Below are 25,213 nucleotides of genomic sequence, written 5' to 3'. Positions count from 1 at the left end.
GGGCCACGCCTGCGCAGACAGTCCGTCATGGCGGCTTCCTGAGCCCTACGGCGAGGGTTCCGCGTGGGACTTCAGACCAGGGTCATGGCTGGTAAGCGCCCGGGAGAGGGTGCGGGACCGGGCCGAAGCCAGGGAGCATCTTGGCTTTGATGCCTGAACCCCAATTCCTCCCTCAGTCTCAGTTCCCCCTCTGTTTGGGACTTGTCGGATTCCGTACTGGGTGAGGCAGCCCCACTCGGTGTGGAATTCGGAGGGGAAGGAGAGGCCGGGTCAGTGACTGGTTTCTTCAGAGTGCAGTGGCTAGCCCACAAATCAGAGCGACTGCCCAAGAAGAGAGGAGATCCCTGAAGCCCCTGACGCCGCCCTGCGCGCATGTCAGCCTTTTCCTGCACCTCTGGGCCCTGAATTCTCCAGCTTTCTAGCGTTCCCTTTCCCAGCTCCTAATTTGTGATTGTCCAATGGGAGTGCGTCTCACTTGCCAGGGAGGAGGGGAGTTCTTTCAACCCATGATCCCGGAAGACTGGTTTTGGGAATAATAGTGGCTGTGGGCCCTTAAAGAATTCGTGGGAATCCAACTCCAGCGTCTTGGAGTTGCCTAGACGACCTGCCAGCTCCCTCGCAGGAATGAATTTGCAGCCTGTAACCTGCGTCTGCTTTTCAGCAGTATCCAGGAAGAATTGGACACCTCTCCATAGCTGACATTTTCTGGTGGAAACTGCCTCTGCTATCTCTAAGTAGAGAAACTGGCTCAAGGTCTTTATCCACCATCCCAGCACACTTCTATAAACACGATCTTACAGTCACTTACTGTTTACTACTGATCCCTGAAAGGGACGATGGTCTTGTTTAATCCTTACAGGCCCCAAAAGAGGCAGGAATGCCGCCCTTTTTTCAGAATTCTGATTTCCAGGTGAAACTCTTAGAGGAGATACTCATGACCCGCTTGTGGTCTTCTCTCTCAGGCCACATTTTTTTGGGAAACCCGCTTAGCTGGTATTTTTAAGTGGAAGAAATCGACTAGAAATTGGTAGTGAATTTTTTTTCCATCTATATATAAGACAGTTTGGTCTTTATATAATTCCCACTTACAGAAAGCAGTGTGCATGCATTCTCTGAGGTGCGCACCATAACAATACATTCTGTCCTCTTATTCATGCTCCCAAAAATGGCAGAGAAGATTTTTGGACCAAAAACAAAGCCAGAACACTATAGGCAGGAGTCTTGTCTTCCGTTCAGAACTAGGGGAGCCAGTCTACCTCGAACCATTTGATGGTTAGGGGTAAGCTGTTTCCTCTGCCTAAATCATGTCTGGTTTTTGTTGCCAGTGGTTTTGCCGATGGCTGAGTACTTCCTTGACTTCATTCACATGAAATCTTGCATCGGTTTGATTCCCAGCCCCAGTTCACACCTGCTTGCATTTTTTTTGCTGGCTTATCATTTTATGAAGGAAATAAAGCAAGCTTGGAGCAGAACTTTCTGGGTTGGTATCATTGCCATTCCCTGGCACTCATTTATGTACAGGAGCTCCAGCTGGGGGTAGTTGGAGCATGAAGACATCTGAATTACGATAGTAAAATTAAGATGTTTCCATCTTCCAGTTGGAAAACCAATGGCGGTCCCTAAGAGTTGGATGACACACAGTTAGTAAGCACACCAACCAGGTAGGAATTGTCCCTGTAGGCAGAGGATAAGGGCAGGTTTGGGTCAAACACTTGAAACCAACCTCCTCATGGCAAAGTCACCTGCCAGTTTACACCTGTTGTGATTGAAGGACTCTGCTCAGAGCTTTACCCACACCTCTCCCCACTCCCATACTCCTGCAAGGTGGGCAGAACAGGTTCAGAGGGGAAAGTGATTTAACCCCCAAGGTCCATAGCTGAGCGGTGGGGGCCAGAATTTACACCCAGTTGCCCAGCCTCAAGGCCTTCAGACTTCCACTGATTAGTGCTGTGTGATGAGGTAGAACAGCTTGTTGGAAGGAAATCCTTCCTGTTTGCAACCATCCTGACTTGGATATGGCTTTCTAATTGTGGTTGTATAGGAAAGTATTCCTCAGAGACAGGTAGTGAAGTAATTCAGTAGTAAAATGACAAGTTGTCTGCAGTTCATTCTTAGAGGGTTCAAGGGAGGAAACCTGGATAGATAGATAGATAGATAGATAGATAGATAGATAGATAGATAGATGACTGATAGATGATAGATAATAGATAGATGATAGATATAGATAGATGATTGATAGATAGATGATAGATAGAGATAGATAGATAGATAGATAATAGATAGATATAGAAAGATAGATAGATGATAGATAGATAATAGATAGATGATAGATAGATAAATAGATAATAGATAGATAGATGATAGATAGATAATAGATAGATGATAGATAGATAGATAATAGATTGATAATAGATAGATGATAGATAAATAGATAATAGATAGATAGATAGATAATAGATAGATGATAGATGATTGATAGATGATAGATAGATGGCAGATAGGATGATAGATAGGATAGATAGTAGGTAATATGCTTTACTAGATAAGCTAGATAATATGTATTGATAGATGATTGCTAGATAATACGCTATTAGATAAATGGTCTCTTAGGTAGATGGTCTCTATTAGATTGATGGGTATATATTATTTGATAGATATTATTAGGAATATGGTCTGTTATTAGACAGATGTTATATTTTGGTCTCTATTTTTTTGTTTGTTTGTTTTTTTTGTTTTGTTTTGAGACACGGTTTCTCTGTGTATCCCTGACTGTCCTGAACTCACTCTGTAGACTATGCTGGCCTCCAAATCACAGAGCTCTGCCTCAGCCTGAGTGCTGCCGCCACCACCTAGCTGGGCCTCTATTGTTAAACAGACAATCTCTGCTGTTAGATAGATGGTCTCATTACCAGGTAGATGGTCTCTACTGTTGAGTAGATAGTATTGGGTTCGATATTTATATTACTCATAGGTAGATGTTCCCTGTTATTAAGTGGGTGCTATATATTATTAGATAGGTACTGTAACTGCACATGACCATCAATCCAGTATGATTGCTTATTGTGCTGTTCCCCCAGCTTCCTTGGCTGTTTGAAAAGTGCAGGCAGTACAGGCCTGTTATCCCACTAAGACCACAAGCTCAAGCTTGTCTGAAATACAGAATCAGTCAAGGCCAGTCTATCTCACAATAAAAACAGGGCTGGAGGTGCAGCTTAGCGATGGGGAGCTTGCCAAGCCGGTGCAAAGTCTTGGAACAATCCTCAGTCACAGAAGAGGTGTTGGGGTGTGTGTGTGTGTGTGTGTGTGTGTATGAAAGGTGTCATCCAGGAAGATCTTCCAGGGTTCCCTTGGACACCTGGACTTGCTCTTCTGTCTTAGGTGCATCCCAGAAATAACATGGGTCCAGCCATGGATGAGGTCACCTTCAAAAGCGACACTGTGCTGTCAGATGTCCACCTGTACACCCCCAACCAGAGGCACCTCATGGTGCGGCTGAATGGCATGGGGCAGCCAGGTAAGATCCAGGCTGCGTGGAGCAGCTTGCTGCCTTCTCTTTTTCACATATGTCTTTTGGGGAAAGACTGGGTTGTTTATCTGTCATTCTTATACCCCTCCCCACCTTTTTAAACTGAAGCTTTATTGAAAAAAAATGGACAAAGAAAACAAAATTCACCTACAAAATTTAATGAGACCCAAAAGCCTATATGTCTCAGTCAACCTCTATACAGTTAGCCATTTTATATACGTCTGTACAGAGTAGCCATTCTGAAACTGTGGAATCTCACACTGGGTTTTATGATTTCGCTATTAAATGTTTTCTTTATCCTCCATCAAAAAACCAAAACCATACAAACAAAATTCCACGATCCAGTTGGAACTAGAACAGCAGCAACGTTTTGTGTTCTTTAGAGAATCAGGTGTCCTTCATTCAGCATGGCACTTAAGTCCTTCCTTCACTGAGCACGTGCCTGTGCTTTCCTGAGCACCTGCTGAGTGTCACCTCCTGACTAGTACAGACATGCAAAAGTGAGAGAGCCCACAGTTCCTGCAGGAATGAGGCCAGAGCTCTGTGCCAGGCCTCAGGCTGGCTCTGTTCCTCCTCCCTCAGCTTCCTGTCTTTTCTTCTGCACAGGCTTCCTAACTCCTCTTCCTGCATCTTGCAGCCAAGCATAGCTTTTGAAAATACAAACCCAACCATAGCACTGCCCTGACAGGGATCCCCCACCAGTTCCCCATGGTTCTAGGGAACATGTGGCCGTCTCCTGGGCCTCTCCTAGCCAGTGTGCCCAGCCTATAATCCTTCCTCCATGATCTCTGCGACCCCCTTCAATAACTGTCCCAGTTAGATGACACATCATATCAGGCATTGACAAACTACAGCCTGTGTGGCAAAACCTGGGCCTGCTTGTTTGTGTGCTTTATGACCGCAGACAGTTAGGCAGTTGCAGCAGAAATCCTATGGCCCAAAGAGCTTACGATACTTGTTCCTTAACCTGCTGAAGAAAAGATTGGCTGGCCCTTATATGGTGCCACTGTATGCCATACAAAATAAAGTGTTATTGTGTCAGTGACAGGGGCCTCACAGTCTGTAATTACCATGTTTACTTCAATGTTTGGCCACTACAATCCCTAGATATAAGTCCCTAAGATGCTACATTCTGGTTTGTATCCCCAGCACCGTTGATGGTCAGTGCATGTTTGTTGAGCAGGTGGGTGGGTGGATAGATGAATGGATTAGTGGGTGGTGGTGGGTCAGATGAATGAATAGATAAATGGGTCAATGAAAAGAGGGTAGATGAGTGGATGATGATGGACAGATGAATGGATGAGATGAATGAATGGACAGGGCAGATAGACGAATTGATACATGAATGGGTGGTGGGTAAGTAGATGGGTGGACAGACGGATGGATGGATGGATGGATGGATGAAATGAATGAATGGACAGGATGGGTAGATGGACAGATACACAGATGGGTGGTAAGTAGCTGGATGCAGTAGTAGATGAATGGGCAAGATGACTGAATGGATGGGCAGATAGAGCAATAGATGCTGGGTAGTTGGGAAAGTGAGTAGATGATAGATAATAGAGTAGATAAATGGATACGTGGGTAGATGACTGAGTAGATGGAGAAGTAAGATGCATGGGTGGATGAGTAGGCGTGTGGGTGGGTGGATGACAACCTGATACTGGGTGTGATACAGAAGCAGAGCCGCTTGACTGGGCACTGACAGCTAGAAAGGCTCTGTGTAAAGAGCTAGGGAAAGCATCCCAGGAACAGGAAATGGCTGCACACAACAGCAAGGGCTGTCACCAGGTCGTCCCGTGTTCCCTGCTCCTCAGTGATGTTTTCAGTGTGAGAAGGCAATGGCAGTGAGCTGTGCCTGACGTACAGTCAGGAGAGGGAACAGAGGTAGAGAGGACTGGGACTCTGAGCCACCTCTGTACACTGGCCTTGGCCTTGGCTGGCCTGGGGTAGATTATTCCTTAATCTTGGGATGCAAGTGTGGAAGCTCAGAGTGGACAGATGCCTGACCCAGCCTCCTGATACCACGCTGAACCCCTCGCTCCTTTTGTTTCTGACATACCTCCCCTGGTACATGCACTCATACTGAAGCCTGCCTCTGACTCTCTGGCCACCTGGAGGTGAGGGATAGTCCAAGTGTTTGTTTGGTTGTCTGGTTGGTTGGTTGGTTGGTTGGTTGGTTGGTTGGCTGGCTGGTTCGGGTTTTTTGACCTAGCATCCTTAAGAAGCACACGAAGCACCAGGCAGATGGGATTCATATCCTGCCTTGGCCACTTAGCAAGCTCACTCACCCTGAGCCTCAGTGTCCATGTCTATGAGATAACCGGTGTGCTCTCCTCACAGTAACTCTGCAGTTAGTCACGTGACTCAGGCCCGATGCCTACACGAGTGCTCACTCAGCAGAGGCTGCTCCATCAGGAGCTGCTGCTCTGGTGGCTTCTGCTGCCCAGATGGTCACTGCTCAGTGCAGCAGCCTCTGCTGCTTAGCCTGCTCGCCCCCACCTGGCCTCTCCAAGTCTCTCCAGTTGAGCTGGGTGTGTGGCTCAGTTAGTAGAGGGCTTGCTTAGCACACACAGCCCTGACTTTTAACACCAGCAACACATGAAAGTGGGTGTCATGGTGCTTGTGTATGACCCAAACACTGGGTTGTAAAATCAAGATCAGGATCGGAAGGTCACCCTGGGCTACATAATGAGTTTGGGGCTAGCTTAGGCTACACGGACCCTTTCTCCAAAGAAAAACTAAAGTATCCCTAGTCGGCACCCAGACTTCTCAAAGCAGAGGTGGGGACGACAGACAGCCTTGGTGTTGCTCACTCTGTGTTTCTCGCTTACAGTCTTCCTGTCCCAGTTCAAGCTCCTGTGGAGTCAGGACTCTTGGACAGACTCAGGGGCTGAGGACAATGGTCCCAGAGCCGTCTCCACAGAGGAGACGCCTCCTGCTGGGTCGGGAAGTGGCCACAGTCATGAGGATTTGTCCCTCCAGGCTGAGGATGACAACACCATCCAGGAAGGGTTGAGTGTTCCCCTGGACGAGGATGGGGACCTGGATGTGGTGCGGAGACCACGGGCTGCTTCAGATCCCAACCCAGCAGAGCCCGCAAGAGACAAGGTACACCCCATGATTCTAGAACAGGAGGAAGATGACCTCGTGGGAGACCAAGCGCGAGAGAGCTGCCCCTACAGCATCATCAAAATAGGTAAATAAAGGTCGTGCTGTGGCCACCAAGGCAGTCACAGAGGCTGTCGGGGCACAGTAGAGCCGTGGATATCAGTTCTGAATTCAGTGAGCTGGGAGCGGGCAGTGCCACACCCAGCAGTCTTCAAATCCTATAGATCTCCCCCTAGAGACTCCTCAGAGGCTCCCCATTGCCCTCAGGACAGAATACAAATGACCCAGCTTAAAAGCTTGGGTGACACAGTCCTCACTCACCTCTCAACAGCACTGAGCCTCAGACCCTTCTGCACTCTCCTCACTTCTGGATCTCTGCTGGGCTGCGCGTTCATTCTCTGCTACCAACCTCCGCTCTGTAGCACCTTCCTAACTGCCCAGGTCCTAGCTCAAATACTGCTTCCTCCAGAAAGCTCCCCGCTCCTGCCTCAGCTCCCTTGCTCCCTCACCTGGTATGTGGCTTAGGACAGAGTTTGTGAGATGCTTGCTGGATCCGGGGAGACAGGAAGCCATGGGAGATCCAGTAGCCAGAGTTTGAATGGAGGGAGGTATCAGTTCACAGCAGCCTGGAGTGGCCAATCAAATGGGTCAGAAGCTGGGAGCACGGAGGATGAGAGGTGAGAAGTCCCAAGAAAGGGGCTCTAATGTCGAGTTCTAATACACAGACAGTACTTTGCAAGGTCTCTTTTTCTCCTTCATCTCATGTTTCCACTCCTAACCACCATCAGAATCTTGTTCCGGGATATGTCGATCTTCAGAGTGTGTACTACTCACCCTTCTCATGAACTTTTTTTAATTGAAACTTAACTGTGTTGGCTCCTGGTGCAGTTGTTGGCATAAGAACATACTGTAGAAGGAGCTGTATGTATTATTAGCATGTGCATACACTTCAGTTTTAGAATGGAGGTTCGTTCAGGTCATGTGATATAGATGTGTACTTTAGCTGGGTTCAGACCTGATGTGCCTTGGTCCCTGGGAACATGGCAGTCACCCAGTGACCTAAACGTCTGGTCAGTTTCCCCCTGCCCCCACCTGCCCCCACCTGCCCCCACCTGCCCCCACCTGCTCCCATCTATCAGTGCAGTTCTGTTTCTGCTTCTCTTTTGGTCATTTAACTCTGCCTCCCATCGAGCCTGGAGAGCAGACTGACACGTTACCCCACCTCTGTTTTCTGTCTACTTCCGTTTCACAATGGACGCTTCTTTCTTGGTTTCTATCCTGTCCAGAGCACACCATGGCCACGCCCCTGGAGGATGTAGGCAAGCAGGTGGGTAGGCCCCGTCCACTTCCTGTGGCCCCTGAGGGTCTCTCCTGAGCCTTGACTCAACTGTGCTGCTTTGTCCTCTCCTGCAGGTGTGGCGGGGCGCCCTGCTCCTGGCAGACTATATCCTGTTCCGAAGGGATCTCTTCCAGGGATGCACCGTGCTAGAGCTTGGGGCAGGCACAGGCCTCGCCAGCATCGTGGCGGCCACCATGGCCCACACCGTTTACTGTACAGGTAACAACTCTTGATCTGTACAGTAGGGAGTGGTGGTCTCCATGATTTGTACCAGCTTGAAAAAATGAACAAGGTCACCAGGGGCTAGACACTGGCTGCTCCTGATATCCCCAACTTTCCCAGGTTCTCTCCACCCCCCAGTGTCTGCAGTGTTCTCCCTGCATGAATGCCAGAAGAGGTCACCATATCCCATTACAGATGGTCGTGAGCCACCATGGGTTGCTGGGAATTGAACTCAGGACCTCTGGAAGAGCAGCCAGTGCTCTTAACCACTGAGCCATCTCTCTAGGCCTTATATTCTATTTTTTAAAAAAGGTTGTTTTCTGTTTTTAATTTTGAGACAATCTCACTATGTTTCCCAGCTGACCTGGAGCTTACCGTGTAGACCAGGCTGATCTTGAACTCAGAGATATATCTGCCTCTGCCTCCTAAGTGCTGGGATTAGAGGTGTGTTCCACCATGCCCAGCTCATCATTGTATTGTATTGTGTGTGTGTGTGTGTGTGTGTGTGTGTGTGTGTGTGTGTGTGTGTGTACATGTGAGTACAGGTGCCCTAGAGGGCATAAGATACCTTGGAGCTGGAATTACCATTGGTTTTGAGCCACCTGTGGTACTGAGGGCCAAACTTGAGTCCTCTGCAAAAACAGTGTGACATTTTAACCTTGGAGCCATCTTCCCATCACACTTTAGTGCATACTCTTAAGGAATAACTGAAATCTCTATAATAGTTATATAAATATAAATGGTGCACACACACATGCACGTATACACATATACATGCACACACACACACCCAGCCAAAATCTTGAAAAGTATTTTCTAAGATCATGTTCCTATGTCCTTAACAGTTATTCTAAATGACTGAGTAAGGAGGTCACCTCACCATTCTGTGTAGCCCTTTGCCACGCACACCAACCATCCTGTTCTGTCTGCCATTGTCAACTGCAGCAGTGAACGCCTCATCTGATGAGTCCTGCCTTAATATTTAAATTTGAAATTCCATCAGACTCACAGAGAAGTTCCTAAGATAACTCAGAGTGTGTCACTTATCCTCCATTCAGCTTCCATAGATGCCATCACCTTAAATGACTGGCCATTAGTGATGGCTCGCCATGAAAAACTGCCGGAGACAGGTGTCATAACCCATGTGTCACGATATGCCCTTCTGTCATTCCAGATGTCGGCACAGACCTCTTGGCCATGTGCCAACGAAATGTTGCCCTCAACAGGCACCTGGCTGCCACTGGAGGTGAGGGCTGGGAACAGGGGGTTGGGGTCAAGTGGGGACCACCCAGCAGGCCCAGTGTTGGTGGTAGCTTCCCCTCACATCAGATGAAGGGAAGATGCCAGGTATTTCCTTGGTGTAACACAGCTTCTGCGCATAGATGGCCTGCCCTGACACTGCGAAGCCTTCCTGACATCCCAGGGCTGACGGACATGCGTTCTGCCCCTCTTCTGTGCATTCGGCTCCCCCATTAGTACTACCATAATCACACAGTCTTAAGCCATCCACCAACCCAGTGCCTGCCCAGATGCTGAGGATGGTGGGGAGTCAGGGCGCTTTTATACCCATTGTGTGCAGTCCACGAGTTCTGTCTCTGCTTTTGCAGGTGGCGTGGTTAAGGTCAAGGAGCTAGACTGGATGAAGGACGACCTCTGCACGGGTGTGTGCCTCTTGTGTCCCCTTGCTTCAGTGGCTCCTCTGTGGCACTAGAGCTCTCAGCTCTGTGACCTAATTGAGCCAGAGTCCTGGCTACCTCCACAGCCCCACATCTTGTGGAAGGCCTCCACAGGCTGCTGGGCCCTTGACTGCCTGCTGTACACACCTCCCAGGTCACTGTGGGGCAATCAGTTCTGAGTGGGAGTGGAGAGAGAGACCAGCACTCAGAGAGGCCAGGGCACAATCCCAGGTCAGTGACCTGGGCCTAAACTGCTTCCCAGAAAGCATAGTGAGTGGCTGCAAGAGTTTCTAAATCCTTCACAGACGAAGTCATACCTGATGCTTGATACAGCAGTTTCTTCCCCCTCCTGCCCCCCACCCCCACCCCCACCCCCCCGTCAGTGAGGAAACTCTAAGTGCCTGTCCCCTGCCAAGCACACTGTACAATGACCCTTTGACCCTTGGCCTTCCCAGACATCTTCTGAGAGAAGTTTTAGTAACCTTTCTGTAGACATAAACACTGAAATTCAGAGTGACTTGACCAGTTTCCTGGTGTCACACAGTGAGTAGGTTGGGATGGTGATTGACAGATAATGTTCTCACAGGGCTTCTGAGAAGGGGCAAGTGAGGAGAGAACCTACTTGCCCCTCACTGGTGGGAGGTACCCTTTACCTGGGTGGCTGTCCCTAGGTACAAGTCAACCTGTCTTCAGACCCAGCCCTCATCCTCCACCCCCCACCTCCCTGTCCTCCATCCCTCCCTTCCTTCCTTCTTTCTTTTGTGCAACAAAGCCTCATTAGTAGGCACGTCTGACCCGGCACTCCCAGATCTGCTGAGTGCTGGAACTACCAGGGTGTACCACCACACACAGCTCAGCCTGGTCTCTTGCCCCAAAGCTTCCTTCAGTCAGTTTGCAGTAAGAGCTGGTGGCCAGCACAGGAAGGAACAGGCCACTCAGTCTTCTCTTCTTTGGTAGATCCCAAAGTCCCCTTCAGCTGGTCGGAAGAAGAAATCGCTGACCTGTATGACCACACCACTGTGCTGCTTGCAGCTGAAGGTGAGACGGCCCTCTGTCATCCTGTGTCCTTGTCATCACCTGTGTGTGTCACAGCATCCCCTGGGGTAGGCGATACAAGGGAAAGCAGGAATGTTAAACGTTCTGGGATAGACACTTATTTTCCACCCAGGAGTCTGGATGTAGTTAACAGCCCAGTGATCTTTGCTATCTGTAGGGCCAGGCCACATGGAATCCCCCAGAGTATTTTGTCTGTCCAGGACTTTCCCTCCCTAGACTTTATCTTCAATTTTGTTTCTCAGTCAATAGAGAGATGGCACATATACTTAGTAGCTTGATGGCATCTGGAATGACCTAGACCACCCCAGATCCTCCTGTAAGCTCTGAAGGTAGAGAACCCATTTTTATGGAAGAGATCACATGTCCTTTGCAGAGGAATTTTGATGCAGTCAGACCTTAAGCTTTATTGAGATAATTGCCACCAGGAGACCTTTTCCCAAAGTTTTACTGTACTTAAGTATATCTAAGTATGGTTGGAGAGATGGCTCAGTGGTTAAGAGCACTGACTGTTCTTCCACAAGTCCTGAGTTCAATTCCCAGCAACCACATGGTGGCTCAAAACTATCTGTAATCAAATTCGATGCCTTCTTCTGGTGTGTCTGAAGAGCGTGACAGTGTACTCATACATAAAATAAATAAATCTTTTTTAAAAGAAATATGTCTAAAACAACCTACCCAGTGACAGACTTATACATCTGAACCAACACCAGCTAACTAAGTCCTGATGAACTGGATGTCCTTCTTGCTCACATGGGTCGTTACTCTGCCAGCCCTGGTGTTTGCAGGGAGCCCCAACCCCTGGCCTCCTCGGAGTGATTTCTTCAGGGGGGTATCAGTTTAGCACCTGCCCTGCAGAGGGAGGCACCAGCAGCCAGAGAATGGTTCTTTCAACTTCATCTCAATAAAGAAGATGAGTTTGGTGGGAGTTATTTACTGACAAACAGTGGCCCTCTGTGTGCCCTCAGAGTCACTACCCCCAACTTACCAAGCTCCTATTTTGTAAGCCTGTCAGTTCACAGCAGAATTGATGAAGACCTGTGTCCATTGCAGTGAAGGTCACTTCAGGCCCAGACGCGTAAAACACACACACGAGCGCACAAACACACACACACATGCACACACATATACACACACAGACACATACACACGCACACACATATACACACACAGACACACACACACATGCACACACATATACACACACAGACACATACACACGCACACACATATACACACACAGACACACACACATGCACACACATACACACACACATGCACACACATATACACACACAGACACACACATGCACACACATATACACTCACACACATATATACACACACATGCACACATATACACACACAGACACACACACATGCACACACATATACACAGACACATACACACGCACACACATATACACACACAGACACACATGCACACACATATACACACACATACACACGCACACACATATACACACACAGACACACACACATACACACGCACACACATATACACACACAGACACACACACGCACACACATATACACACACACATGCACACATATACACACACAGACACACACACAGACACACATACACAGACACGCACACACATATATACACATGCACACACACACATGCATTCTAGGAAGACCATAATATTCATGCATGCTCCATCCTCGCCCTTCTGAGTGTCTCAGCAAACTGTCCAACCGTGAAGAGGCTGGCTCTGATTTTCTGTGGCCTGCCATGTAGAACAGCTCACAGCAGCATTCTGTGAGAGATTCTAGGCAGGACTTAAGGAGAAGGAGCCTCACTCTCAGAGAGCTCTTAGAGACACCCTAGAAGCACCTGTCCACAACATTCCTCCTCAGAAGCTATTGCTTGTGGTGAGAAGGAGCCACTCTGTGGTGGCTCCATGACTGGCTTTGAATGGATCTCCCCCAAAAGTTCACTTTTTCCTAACCCCTTCTTTCCACAGTGTTCTATGATGATGACTTAACCAATGCTCTGTTTCACACATTCTCCCGACTCGTCCACAGACTGAAAAATGCCTGCACCGCCATCTTGTCAGTGGAAAAAAGGTGAGCTATGCTGCCCCGCGGCTGCACCCCTCACATCCCTCACTGCGGTATGGCTGCAGTCACTGTGTGTGTCATACGCCTACTGTGTGCCGGCCTGGGACTCTTCCCTCCTCTCCCTCCCCTCTTTTAGTCTTTGTTGGACTCTATTGTTAGATGGAGCAGGGAGGTTGTGAGACATCAGGGTGATGGTCTCAAAGCCACAGTGAGATGGTGTCAGGAGGGGACCTGCCTGAGGCCAGTACCCTGGCCACTGGCCCTGCTTCCTGCTGTCTCCCACAGGCTGTTGTTGTTAAGGCCTGCTGTTGTTAGCATCACTTTTACTGTTTTTCTATGAGAAAGATGTTTTCTGTGTTCCTGTGTCTTCCACAAAACTTAAAAATGAAAAGTTGAAATGGTTAGTGATAAAAATAGGAAGGAGGGTTCTCTTGTGAAGCCACGCATTCCCTCACAGCCCTTGTGTCGTGTGTTAGGCCCTGCACAACATCTCCTGACTTTGGCTTTGCTGCTCCCACACCAGATTTTCAGTCAGAGCTAAACCTTGGGCTGTCATCCCAGCTTGTTTATACCAGGCTTCTCCTTCAGACACAGTGACCAGAAGAAGGAGAGGCCCTTGTCTTGATTCCCCCTCTACAGTTTGTAAACAAGAGACTTGGGGCAGACAGGAAAACCTGAATTCTATAAATGATGTTTAAAGAGTTGGCTGGGCACTTGGGAGATGGCACCGGAGGGTCGGGAGCTCCAGGCCAGCCTCAGCTACATAGTAAATTTCAGGCCAATAAATTACCAGCCAAAAGACCCTGTCTCAAAAAACAAGAACCAAACAAAAAGTTGTTAATTTCATTTTGAAGAAAGAATCGTTATCTTTTCCAGACATGTGCAGACATTTGCTGGAGAATTGCTGGGGCATCTGGCATTTGCTTGTTAATGAGTGAGATGGGAGGGACTCTGGGAAAATGGGAGACAGAGTGGCCCAGAATCAGCAATGGCTGAAGCTGGCCGTGGCAACTGGTTACACAGTTCTCCATTGCTTGAATGTTTGAGATTTTTCACAATAAAAGATTTGAGGAAGGAAGGAAGGGAGGGAGGGAGGGAGGGAGGGAGGGAGGGAGGGAGGGAGGGAGGGGTCATGGAGCTGGTTCAGCAGGTGGAACACTAGTTAGACAAGGATGAGCATCCCAGCACCCATCAAAATGCCAGCAGGTGTGGTGGCCTCCAGGTCTCAAGCCTGGGTGCAAGTGCAAGGCAGGCCTTGTGTCAACATAGAAGGTAAAAGAGAATGCCAACCTCTGGGCTCCACACTTACACACTCACAGACATACCCTATAAACACATGAAAACACACACATAGAAACACACACATGTATGCTACATACACATGTGAAGAAAAAAAGAAAAGAGAGACAAATGGAGAAGGTGAATGTAATGTAAATTGTTTTACAGATTCTGCTGTCCAAAGGTACAAATGGTGGTGCCAGAGAACTCTGTGTGCGCTACCTCCCTCTCTCCCTCCCTTCCCCTCCCCCTCCCTCTCCCTCCCTTCTCCTCCCCTTCCCTTCCCTTCCTCCTCCCTTCCCCTCCCCCTCCCCCTCCCCCTCCCCCGTCTTTCTTCCTCCTCCCTACGCCCCCCATCTCTCTCTCTCTCTCATCTCTCATCTCTGCCTTTGTTCCCAGTGTGTTCAGTGTCTCCCTCTGCCACAGCCTGGTGTTTCCCAATCCCATAATCATGCCCAGTCCTCAGCACGCAGCCAGCAGATCCACCCAGAATCCATTTGCAGGAACTGGTACCCAGAGTGCCATCTTGGCAGCTGAGGTCATCTTCCCATAATGTGGATCTGTGAAGCAGAGCCAGTAGCCGGTCTGGCGATGCGAGCAGCGTAGACACCTAAGGCAGCCCCAAGATCATGCACTGAGCAGGAAGCAAGCTGTGAGGATGGAGCTGAGCTCTTCTGGCCATGATGTGTGTGCTGTTGCTGGTCCATCCACAGGTTCAACTTCACACTGAGACACTTGGACGTCACGTGTGAAGCCTACGATCACTTCCGTGCCTCCCTGGACTCACTGGAGAAGCTGGCTGATGGCCGACTGCGCTTCCTGGTGGAGCCTGTAGAGACCTCCTTCCCGCAGCTGCTCGGCTATGAGCGCATCCAGCAGCTGGTAGATGCAGCCCCATGAGGGTGGTGGGAAGCAAAGCAGTGGGGCAGGCCTACCGTCCCATCTACGGTCTGCCCCACGGGGTTAGGCCTGCGATCTCTGAGGGGGAGCAAGGGTCGGGGGAGCTGCAGGCCTAACCCTGTGATCTCTGAAGGTGGGGAGGGGGTGTTAACCTGTTCTCAGCAGCCACATGGTCACAGCAGCTCTGTGACTAAGTCTCATGTTCTCTACGGCAGTTAAGACGCCAGAGGAAGGCGTGGGGGTGGGGGCAGCACCAGTTACTCTCCCCCTACTGAAGCAACATGGGTAGCCAAAGCAACTCCAGAAAGCAGCCTTATTCTGGCTCATATCCAGAGGGTACAGTCGTCATGACGGGGAAGACTAGGCCACAGGAGAAGGTGGCAGCTGGTCACATTGTGTCTAGTCTCAGGAAGCAGGGAACAGGAAGTAGGACTAGCCTGTACACAGTGACCCATTTCCTCTTCCTCCTGCAAGGCTCTACCTCCTAAAGGCTTCACAGGCTTCCTAACCAGGGTGTCCAGATGGGAACCAAGTGTTCAGACACATGAGCTTGTGGGAGACGTTCCCAATTCAAACCAGCACAGGGCAGAGGGTCGTTGGGGAGCAGGAAGTCAGAGGGAAGGATCTGGAGTGCTGAGGACGGTAGGACCTCACCATGAGGAAGGAGACTTTGACCTGGCTCCCACCTTGAGGGCAGCCCTTCACAGTCGGGATGAGAGCTGCAGGAGTGAGAGCAGCTGCTGACTTAATCCACAGTCAGAGCAGAGAGTGGATACTGACGCCGCTCGGTTCCTTTCTCCTTTTTACCAAGTCAAGGGCCAGCCCTTGGGACAGCACCACCCACGTACAGGACGAGCCTTCCCACCTTAGTTTACCAATCTAGAAACTCTGCCATAGACACGCACAGAGGTTGTCTCAGTGATTGTAGATCCTGTCAGATTGAAGGTTTTAACCATGATGCTAATGGTCACATTTGCTCTAAGAAGTCTTGCCCCTCTGGCCAAGCACGAAGGCTCATACTAAGCTCTTGATAATCCTGCTGCAGTTGTAGCCAGCATGTGTCAGTGCCACATACCTTTGTCCCCTGTCTTAGCACACTCAGCCAGGAACTGGCAGATCTGGGTCGGATGGCATCTTAGAGCAAAAGCGCGTGCTATTACAGCTTCTAAACCCAGCACTTAGAGTAAATCTGAAAACCCAAAATTACCCTGAAAATTACCAGGAGCTGGGTCCACAGAAGTCCATCTGGCATCTCGTGTCCTTTGCCTTTTGGTTGTGGAGCTCAGGCCTTGTCCTCAGGAGAGGGCCAGCTTCCTCACACTGCTTCCTGTGTTCCTTCTTAGAAAGTGGAGTACTGCAGACTGCAGTGCTTAAGGCCCCCAAATGGCAAGACTGGCCACTTGCTGCCATTCCTGTCTCTTGTGACAATGTGACAAACCAGTATCCTGTAGCTAGTTCCAGATTGGTCTACCCAGCCACTGTGCCACCGTATAATGGCCAGAGTCTCAAAGACAGGAAGGAGTAGCTCCTGGCCCTGCCCTGGTGTGGTATGGCTCTGCTTTGTGAAGCCTCAGACTCTCTCGTTTCTGTTACAGGAGCTCTGGAAGATTGTGGTCGAGCCAGCAGCATGAGTCACCTCTGTGACCTCTTGACTATTATCTTAATGTATTTCAAATAAAGACAAACCCTCAGCCATCTTGCCCCTGAGATGCTGTCATTTTAAATACAGTGAGTGGCCCTTGCTTGACCCTAACTGGTTCCTGGGGCCCATCACTGCCTATAACAATAGCCCAAAAGTTAATTGCTCAGAGCGTGGTGGCTTAGCTCTCTCCCACTGTCACACAGCTCCTAAGTGCTCCCGAGCCACTTGGTCAGAGTAAGCAAACGCCGTCTATCTGCTCTGGTTATTTCCACAGTGTACTCCCCAGGGAGGGCCATGGCTCTGCCATCACTTTCATGCTCCCTCTGCTCCCAGGACTAGCCACTCGCCCAGCATGCGTGAGATCCTGGGTTCCGTTGAAAACTACATAGAGGTGGGCCGAGATGTAGCTCAGTTGGTGGGGTGCTTGTCTAGCAGATACACAGCACCCCTGAATTTCTCCCTAGCACCACATACAATGGATGTGGCAGTGCGTGGCTGTAATGCCGGTGTAAAGGACACGAGGGAAGACTGCCGGACACGGCGTGCTGCTGCATCCTAAATCCCAGTGCTCACGAAGCACAGGCAGCAGCATCTCTGGATTTGAGGCCAGCTTGGTACAGAGTGAGTTCTAGGACACCCAAGGAGGGCTACACAGAGAAATCCTGGCATGGATAATTAGCCAGCCAGTGACTACAGCAAGTTTTCTGAACCCAAGTACAGTCCTGAGTCTTTAAGCATAAAAGCCACATCCTGTGTTGACACACCTCCATTAGCAAGAACAGCCAGAAGCGGATGTACAGAAACCAAAAGGCAAGGTTGGCACTGTCTCAGAACTATGGACTGTGGTGGGTTAGGTCTTTGTCGTTTTGATAGATAGTGGTGTCTGCATGCCGGGTTCCAAGGACCGAATGGTACTTGTGTTGTGGAGATCAGTTGTGCCACGGTCAAGACACTCAGGTTGAAGCAGGAGAATGAAAGTTGAAGGTTGGACTGCTGCAATGACTGCTTATAGCAGAGCATGAGGACCTGAGTTCAAATCTCCAACACCTACATAATAAAATCTAGGCACAGCCTGCACAGGGGAGCAGGGGCAGGCGAAGACGACGGGCAGATACCTGGAACTCATGGGCCATCCAACCAAGACAAACAAGTAAGTGCCAGGTTCTGCGAGAGTCCTTATCTCAAAACGAGGTGGAAGCAACTGAGGAAGATGCCTGATAGCAACCTCTGCCCTACAGGTATTGAGTGGACACTGAGGAAGACCGGCAGAAGCTCATTGGCCAGCCAATTGGCCAACTCCGTGAGCTTCAGGTTCAGAGAGAGGCTATAAAGGTAGAGATCAACAGAGGAAAGACCCAGCTTCAACCTGTGGCCTCCACAGTCATTGACATAGATGTGCACACATGTGTGTGCAGGTGAACATCTACCATACTAACAAGTACATATACCATAAAACACACCAGTTTCTCCCTCTAAGATAAAATGTTCTTCAAGACCACCCTCACAAAGGGCCAGGCATGGTGGCACACACTTTTAATCCCAGTACTCGGGAGACAGTGGCAAGTGGATCTATGTGAATTTGAGACCAGCCTTCAGGGCTACACAGAGAAACCCCATCTCTAAAAACAAAGGGTCAGAGAGGAGGCCCAGTGAGTGAATTCCCTAACCCCAAGCAATAGGCTGCCCTCAGCTTCCTCACTTAGCCCCCAAGGGCAGGCCACTTTTATGTCTAGGCTGTCCTAAGAGCTTCTTCCTGGCACAGCTCAGAATTCATCTTTGCTGTAATTCACTGCGCTATGAGAACTTCCCATCCTAGTCCAGCTTCTGTTTTACAGCCTCTGCCAGAGCTCACTTGCAGTGATATTTCAGAGTCATCAAACCATTGAGATACATGCTAGGTAATTAACCCAGGTCATTGGACTCAATTCTTTCTTGACATGTTCTGACGTTCCCTGAGAAATATATGGCTCGAGGAGATGACCTGGCTGCTCAACCATGGCCTGAACAGAAAGCTTGTTCGAATCAGCAAAGCATGGTGCTGTATCCCTCTGCTCCCCACCAGCTTCTCAGACCAGAATCAGCAGGGGTCCAGATGCGACCATTGCGAACCTGGTTCCGAGACAGGGTCTCACTCAGCAATTAACTCTGCCCACAAAGCGGTCCATGATGCTGGTCCAGAGCATGTGGGCAACACCGAGACTGTAGTGTGTCACTCCTGGGTACAGACACACTCAGGGCTTGGGATTTGAGTCAGTTTCTAGAATGCTTGCCTGTCATGCATGAAGCCTTGAGTTTAGTCTCCAGCACTGCGTAAAACTGGGCACATGTCTTTAATCCAAGCACTGGGGAAAGGTGGAGGGGAGATAATCAGCAATTCAGGGTCAACGTTGACTGTAGAGTAAGTCCGAGGCTACCCCGTGCTGCATGAGACCCTGTTTCAATAGCAATGAAGGCTCAGTCAGTAATACTTAAGCATGAGGACCTGAGTTTGGTCCCCAGGCACAGTGGCACTCACCTGTAAGCCCAGGTCTGAGGAAGCAGAGGTGCAAGGATGTTTGGGGCTCACGGGCCAGACAGCCTAGCCTGCTTGTTGAGTTTCAGGCCAGTGAGAGACCATTTCAAAAAAACAAGGTTAGGGAGATGGCTCAGCAGCTAAGATCACTGGCTGCTCGTGCAGAGGACCTAGATTGGATTCCCAACATCTCTCAACTTTCCATAACTCTAGTTCTAGGGGATCCGATGCCCTCTCCCTCTTCTGGTTCCTTTAGGCAGTGTGTACATATGCTGCATATACATACATACATACATACATACATACATACATACATACATACATACATACGTACGTGTGTGTATGTGGGCAAGGCATTTGTATGTACAAAAATTAAATATTTAATATTAAAATGAACAAGATAGGGACCAGTGAGATGACTTAGTGGTAGAGGTGCCTGGATTTGCTGAGTTTAATCCCCAAGGAGCCACATGGTGGAAGGAGACACCCAACTCCTGCAAGTTGTCCTCTTGACTTCCACATACATGCCGTGCACGGCACATGTATGCCCACATACATGGATACATACAGAAAGAGGGAGAAGGGGGGAGAGAGTAGATTGATAAAATTTAAAGAAGAAAAACCTGCTAGGAACTGTCCTGTGGAACAATGCTCAAGGTTGACCTCTGTGTCTGGCCTCAACATGAACACATATACCACCAGCAACCACCCCAAAACATACATACATACATACACACACACACACACACACACACACACACACACACACACACACACACGTATGTATAAGCTGAGCGTGATGTACATACCTGCCCCTACAACCCCAGCATCTGAGAGAAGGAGACAGGAAGACTAGAAGACCAAGGCCAGCCTCTGCCACATAGCAAGTTCAAGGTCAGCCTACAATAGACCCTGTCTTAATATATACTAAATCTAATAGGCTACACTCAGGTCCACATCCTGGATCTCCTGCCTACCACCCAGGTGGCCTCTGGCAAGTGCCCAGGCCTCTTTTAGCATCAGATTCATCAGTGAAGAAGTAAGACTCCTTTCTCCAGGGTACTGTGAGGATCTTCATTGGGTGATTTGAGGTTCTGACACTGGGGACACTTCAGTGGGTGACAGATACTGTGCTACTGTAAAATGTTCTTGGCTTGCACACAATTGACTTGTGTGATCTATGCATTTCACCATTTGGCATCATGGCCTCCTATATAGAAGGCAAGCACTCACTAAATGAAATGGCTCGTGTTTAATCCCCTGTTCCAAAAGAAAGTTGAGAAGCAGTGATACACATCTTTAATCCCAGTACTTGGGAGGCAGAGATCAGTGGATATCTGAGTATTTGAAGCCAGCCTGGTCAACATTGTGAATTTCAGGACAGCCAGGACAACATAAAGAGATACCCTATCTTAAAAAAAAGAAAAAAAAAAAAAAAGAAAGCTGGAGAGATGGCTCAGTGGTTAAGAGCACTGACTGCTCTTCCAGAGGTCCTGAGTGCAAATCCCAGCAACCACATGGTGGCTCACAACCATCTGTAATGGGATCTGATGCCCTCTTCTGGTGTGTCTGAAGACAGCCTCAGTGTACTTATATATAATAAATAAATCTTTAAAAAGAGAGACAGAGAGACAGAGAGACAGAGAGTCAAGGAAACTGTAATACCAATGCCTTCTCTCTCTCTCTCTCTCTCTCTCTCTCTCTCTCTCTCTCTCTCTCTCTCTCTCTCTCTCTCTCTCTCTCTCTGGCTCCTTTTAGTTCTTATTTTGAAGTCACTGTGACCAGGGTCTCTGTATAGCCTTGGCTGTCCTGGAACTCTCTCTGTAGACCAGGCTGGCCTCGAACTCAGAGATCTGTATGCTCCTGCCTCCAGAGTGTTGGGATTAAAGGCGTAGGCCACATATTTTGTTATAGTGGGTGTATGTTGTTTCTGAAGTGGCTTTGTTTTAATGTGTCTGAGTGTTTTTCCTGCATCCATGCTAAGCACCGTGTGCATACAGTGCCCACAGAGGCAAATAAGGTATCCAGTGCCTCGAGCTGGATTTACAAACAGTTGCAAAACATCCTGTTATGTGTCAGGAACCCAACCTGGGTCCTCTGGAAGAGCGGATAGTGCTCTTAACCACTGAGCCATCACTCCAGCCTCCCAGCCTTGCTTTGTTTTTAACTGATTAAAATGATAAAATATTGGGAGGCAAATCTCTGACTCCAAGGTGAGCCTGATCTATATAGTGAGTTCCTAGAAAGCCAGAGCTCCGCAGGGAAACCCTGCGCAGGGTGGGAAAGGAAGGTATAAACTCACTGCACAGGCATCAAAGCAGCCCTCTCCCAAGTGACAAGACTCAAGCAAGTGGCTTAAACCAACCATTCTTTTTGAAATATGGCTCTGTTGCCAATTTAGAAAAGACAAAACAAGTTTGGCCTAAAGATTCCAGAAAGACTCGAAGAAAGAAGTTGGCAGACCAGTTCTCAGGTGGATTTGGACCTACAAGATCCTGTACTCAGCAACAACAAACTATGTACAATGATTTAACACGGACTCTCCTCCGTCACTTAGGGTGTTCAAAGCCAGCCTGAGATAGAGACACCCCCTGGGGGGGACTGGCTTTTGCATTCATCTCCCAGCCTGACGCTGTAAGCAATCATTCTGCGAATGTCTATCAGAATCTCTGTATGTGCTGGGTATTTGACTAGGAACTACATGGACATGGGGGAGGGGCTTCCACCTCTCACCAGGGAGCTACACTCAACAGAGCATCTGATGATATGGTCCTTAACGGAATTCCAGCCCAGCTTGCCACAGGGTGATTAGTATGCTGTTTTGCTACAGTGTTAGGGTATTGGGCAAATTAGGTGTTACAAAGTGTTTTCTGTTGATGTATTTTCAACCTAACAGCAGGTCTGTGGAGACAGGACTTTACAGTTAACTGTACATAATGTCAGGGAGCTTAAGGGTGACTGGATGCTCAGAAGTGAGGTGCAAGGTAACCTTAGACCAAAACCTTTAACAAGAGTGTTTTATACATTTTTTATTAGAATGTGTGAGTTTTACAACACCATAAAACCAAGACCACGAGTTGTTTTCTGCATTGGTCAATAGTTCCCATGGAAACCATGATTTTTGCCCACTAGGACATTTACTGGGTTTATGTCTCATAGTGTTTGTGCCTCATTGTTTGCCCCAACCCCCATTAACTATAAAAATCCCTAGGTTCTCATGTCCTTTGGTGAACATTTTCCTGTCTAGTCCTTCATTGGTAAAATAAGAGTTTGATATATGTTATCTCTCATTTATTTTTAAAGGCAGCCTCATCTAGCTCAAGCTGACCTCGAACTCACTAGATAGCTGAAGATGACCTTAAAGTTATAATCCCCCTGCCTCCATCTCCTGAGTGCTAGGATTATAGACCCACCAGCACATCCAGTTTATGTGGTGCTAGGGATAGAAGCCAGGGCTTTTTGGATTCGAGGCAACAGAACTGCAGTCCTCGACTTGTTCTTGATCCCACCTTCCCAATCACCAGGAAAAGACTCTTGGAGAGGAGACTCCTCCCACTATGATCCAAGGCTGGAGAACAACTGTATTCCTGCTGGCGCCTGGAACAATTCTTACCACGAGGTGGCATCCTAACTTCAAGAATCAGCAATGGGGTGCATGAGACCGGCATCTGGAGGTTTCGACCTTGACAACCACTCGGAAGGGAGTCCCCAAGGACTCTTGAGAGATCTTCAGGGGCACGATCATATCGTACAGTTGTGGGACACTAGTTCTGTGTACCTTAGCACTCAGCTACTCCTGTATCCAAGCATTTACCGACCGTTGGTCTCAGTTATCTGAGTATTATAACTCATTACCCATTTTCTTTCTGGCAGTGCTGGGCATGGCACCCATGGCTTTATACAGATTAAGCAATGCACTAGCTCTAAGCTACATCCCCACACTCTATACCCATTTAAGATGCCCATAAGCCAAGGCTCGTAGACCTGCATGGGCTAACCAAGGTCATCTGGGCCCAGAAATAGCAAGTAAGTAGTCTAAACCTAGGTCTGTGGTCTGGAAAGCCAAAGTGCAGTGTTTTCCTCATTCTGGCTGCCTTGGAAAGAGGCAAGAGGTCGGAGCCAAGCAGGCAGGAGATCTGGCCATGCCATTGTCCTAGAATAAGTAGAAGGGCTAGTCCTGCCAAGGAAAAGATGTGGTTGGTCCCAGCCTTTTTCTTACTTCCTTGGGATTCAGGTGACAAATAAATGCTGAAAGGTAAGAGCCTTTGCGTGGGTCTCTCCACTCTCATGGATCGTCCCCCTATACAGCCCACAGTCCATGAAGGCAGTGGAAACGGAAACAACGGGGGAGAGGGGGATTTGGAAGCCCTGTGAGTTCTTACAATGAATGACCACACCAGGGCCAGCTATCAGCAGGCAGATCAACTTTACTTAGGGTGATTCAAGGCTTATAAGGTTTTGGGGGACTGAAGGTAGGAACATCCAAGATGGGCAAAAGTCACTGGGTGGGGACTTAGAGCACCAAAATGCCTCATTAGCATGGAGAAGCATTTTGGGCTTCTCAAGTACTGGCTGAACAGGCTCTTACCAGGAGAACTGAAACTGCTTCTGTGATCTAATTGAGGCTATGTAACACTCCTCAGGTAGAAGCATATGTGGGGGCTTAGAACTTCCCAAACATGGTCAGAGAAGGAGGAACCCCACTAATGAAGAGAGTCCCCTGTTATGCGCCAAGCCTCTCTGGTCAATGGTAGACTTCAGCCTTAATTAGCAGAGTTTCCCCACACGTTTGTTTAGAGCTGCAGTGTCTTGAACCAGGTCTCACAAGCAGATGGTAACCTGGACAAGACTCTGCAATTGGTGGCTTGGATGCGAGGGCAAAAGACAAAATGAGCTCTCCCCTCATGTCCCTTTCCTCTGGGGTTTCCTGAGAGGCGAAAGTGCTCAGTAACTACAGCTTGGTTCCTGGCATCCAAACTCAAGCCCAGCCCAACACACATCCCTCTGCTGTCAGCACCCTGGCCTCCAGGACTTCCTTGTCAAGGTTGCATTTGGTAATGTACCACAGTACCTAGCATGTGAGCTGCAGCAGAAGGACTTAAAGACATGGTAGCTTACTTACACCACCACCATCACTATCCTAATCACCACTGTCACCAACACAACCATCATCGTGACAATCATTGGCATTACCATAACAACAATCACCATCACACCACACAACCACCATCAGCAGCATTATGTTGGTTTGAATGAGAATAGACCCATATAGGCTCTTACGTTTGAATGCTTGGTCCCCAGCTGTTGGACTATTCAGGAAGGACTGGGAGATATGGTCTTATTGGAGGAAATGTGTCACTGGGGACAAGCTTTGAGGTCTCAAAATCCCATGCCAGCATCCCCTCTCCCATCCTCTCCCTCTCTCCCTTTCTCTCTTCCCCTCAACTGCCCTCTCTACCTTGTGCTTGTGTATCAGATGTGAGCTAGTGCCCCAGCACCATACCTGCCTGCCTGCCGCCATGCTCCCCACCATGATGGTCATGGACTCACCCTCTGGATCTGTGATTCCTTCAATTAAATGCTTTATTTTATACGTTGCCTTGGTCATGGTGTTTTGCCACACAATAGACAAGAACCTAAGAATCATCATCATCACCTGCTTCATTTCTATTAACTGCCTATTCTGGGTGGTGGAAATTCCCCAGGTAGGTGCCTCACTCAGAAGTTAATGATGGTAAAACGAGCTCACTTACCTAACTGCTTTGCCTGAGCGTTCTTGATTGATGAGGTGGGTTATTTTGGGGACAGAAAAAAACCTGCCAAGTTCTTAAGAGCATTATCACTGAAAGGTTTCTATGACAACACA

At 48.6% G+C, this 25,213-nt stretch overlaps 1 protein-coding gene and 1 long non-coding RNA gene across 3 annotated transcripts; one reads left to right on the top strand and one right to left on the bottom strand.

Annotated features, from left to right (window-relative positions):
* Mettl22 (methyltransferase 22, Kin17 lysine) lies at positions 1-16,888 on the top strand. 2 transcript variants are annotated; one of them, NM_001398557.1, is given in 11 exon segments: positions 1-91; positions 3,379-3,514; positions 6,363-6,725; positions 7,924-7,964; positions 8,051-8,195; positions 9,373-9,444; positions 9,806-9,859; positions 10,832-10,912; positions 12,919-13,021; positions 15,007-15,175; positions 16,789-16,888. In NM_001398557.1, coding segments are annotated over 10 exon segments (1,182 nt in total). In that variant the 5' UTR covers positions 1-91; positions 3,379-3,396; the 3' UTR covers positions 16,825-16,888.
* On the bottom strand, positions 10,464-25,154 carry LOC134480750 (uncharacterized). Its single transcript, XR_015631140.1, has 2 exons — positions 25,101-25,154; positions 10,464-10,972 (listed from the first exon to the last, which is right to left on the bottom strand). It is a non-coding gene; the product is annotated as an uncharacterized LOC134480750 (long non-coding RNA).
* Positions 25,155-25,213: the final 59 nt, after the last annotated feature.

Source organism: Rattus norvegicus, chromosome 10, assembly GCF_021556685.1.
Source record: "Rattus norvegicus strain SHRSP/BbbUtx chromosome 10, alternate assembly SHRSP_T2T, whole genome shotgun sequence".
Lineage (NCBI taxonomy): Eukaryota > Metazoa > Chordata > Mammalia > Rodentia > Muridae > Rattus > Rattus norvegicus.
Note: the sequence above shows the minus strand (reverse complement) of the source record. Positions and strands in the feature narration are given on the sequence as shown.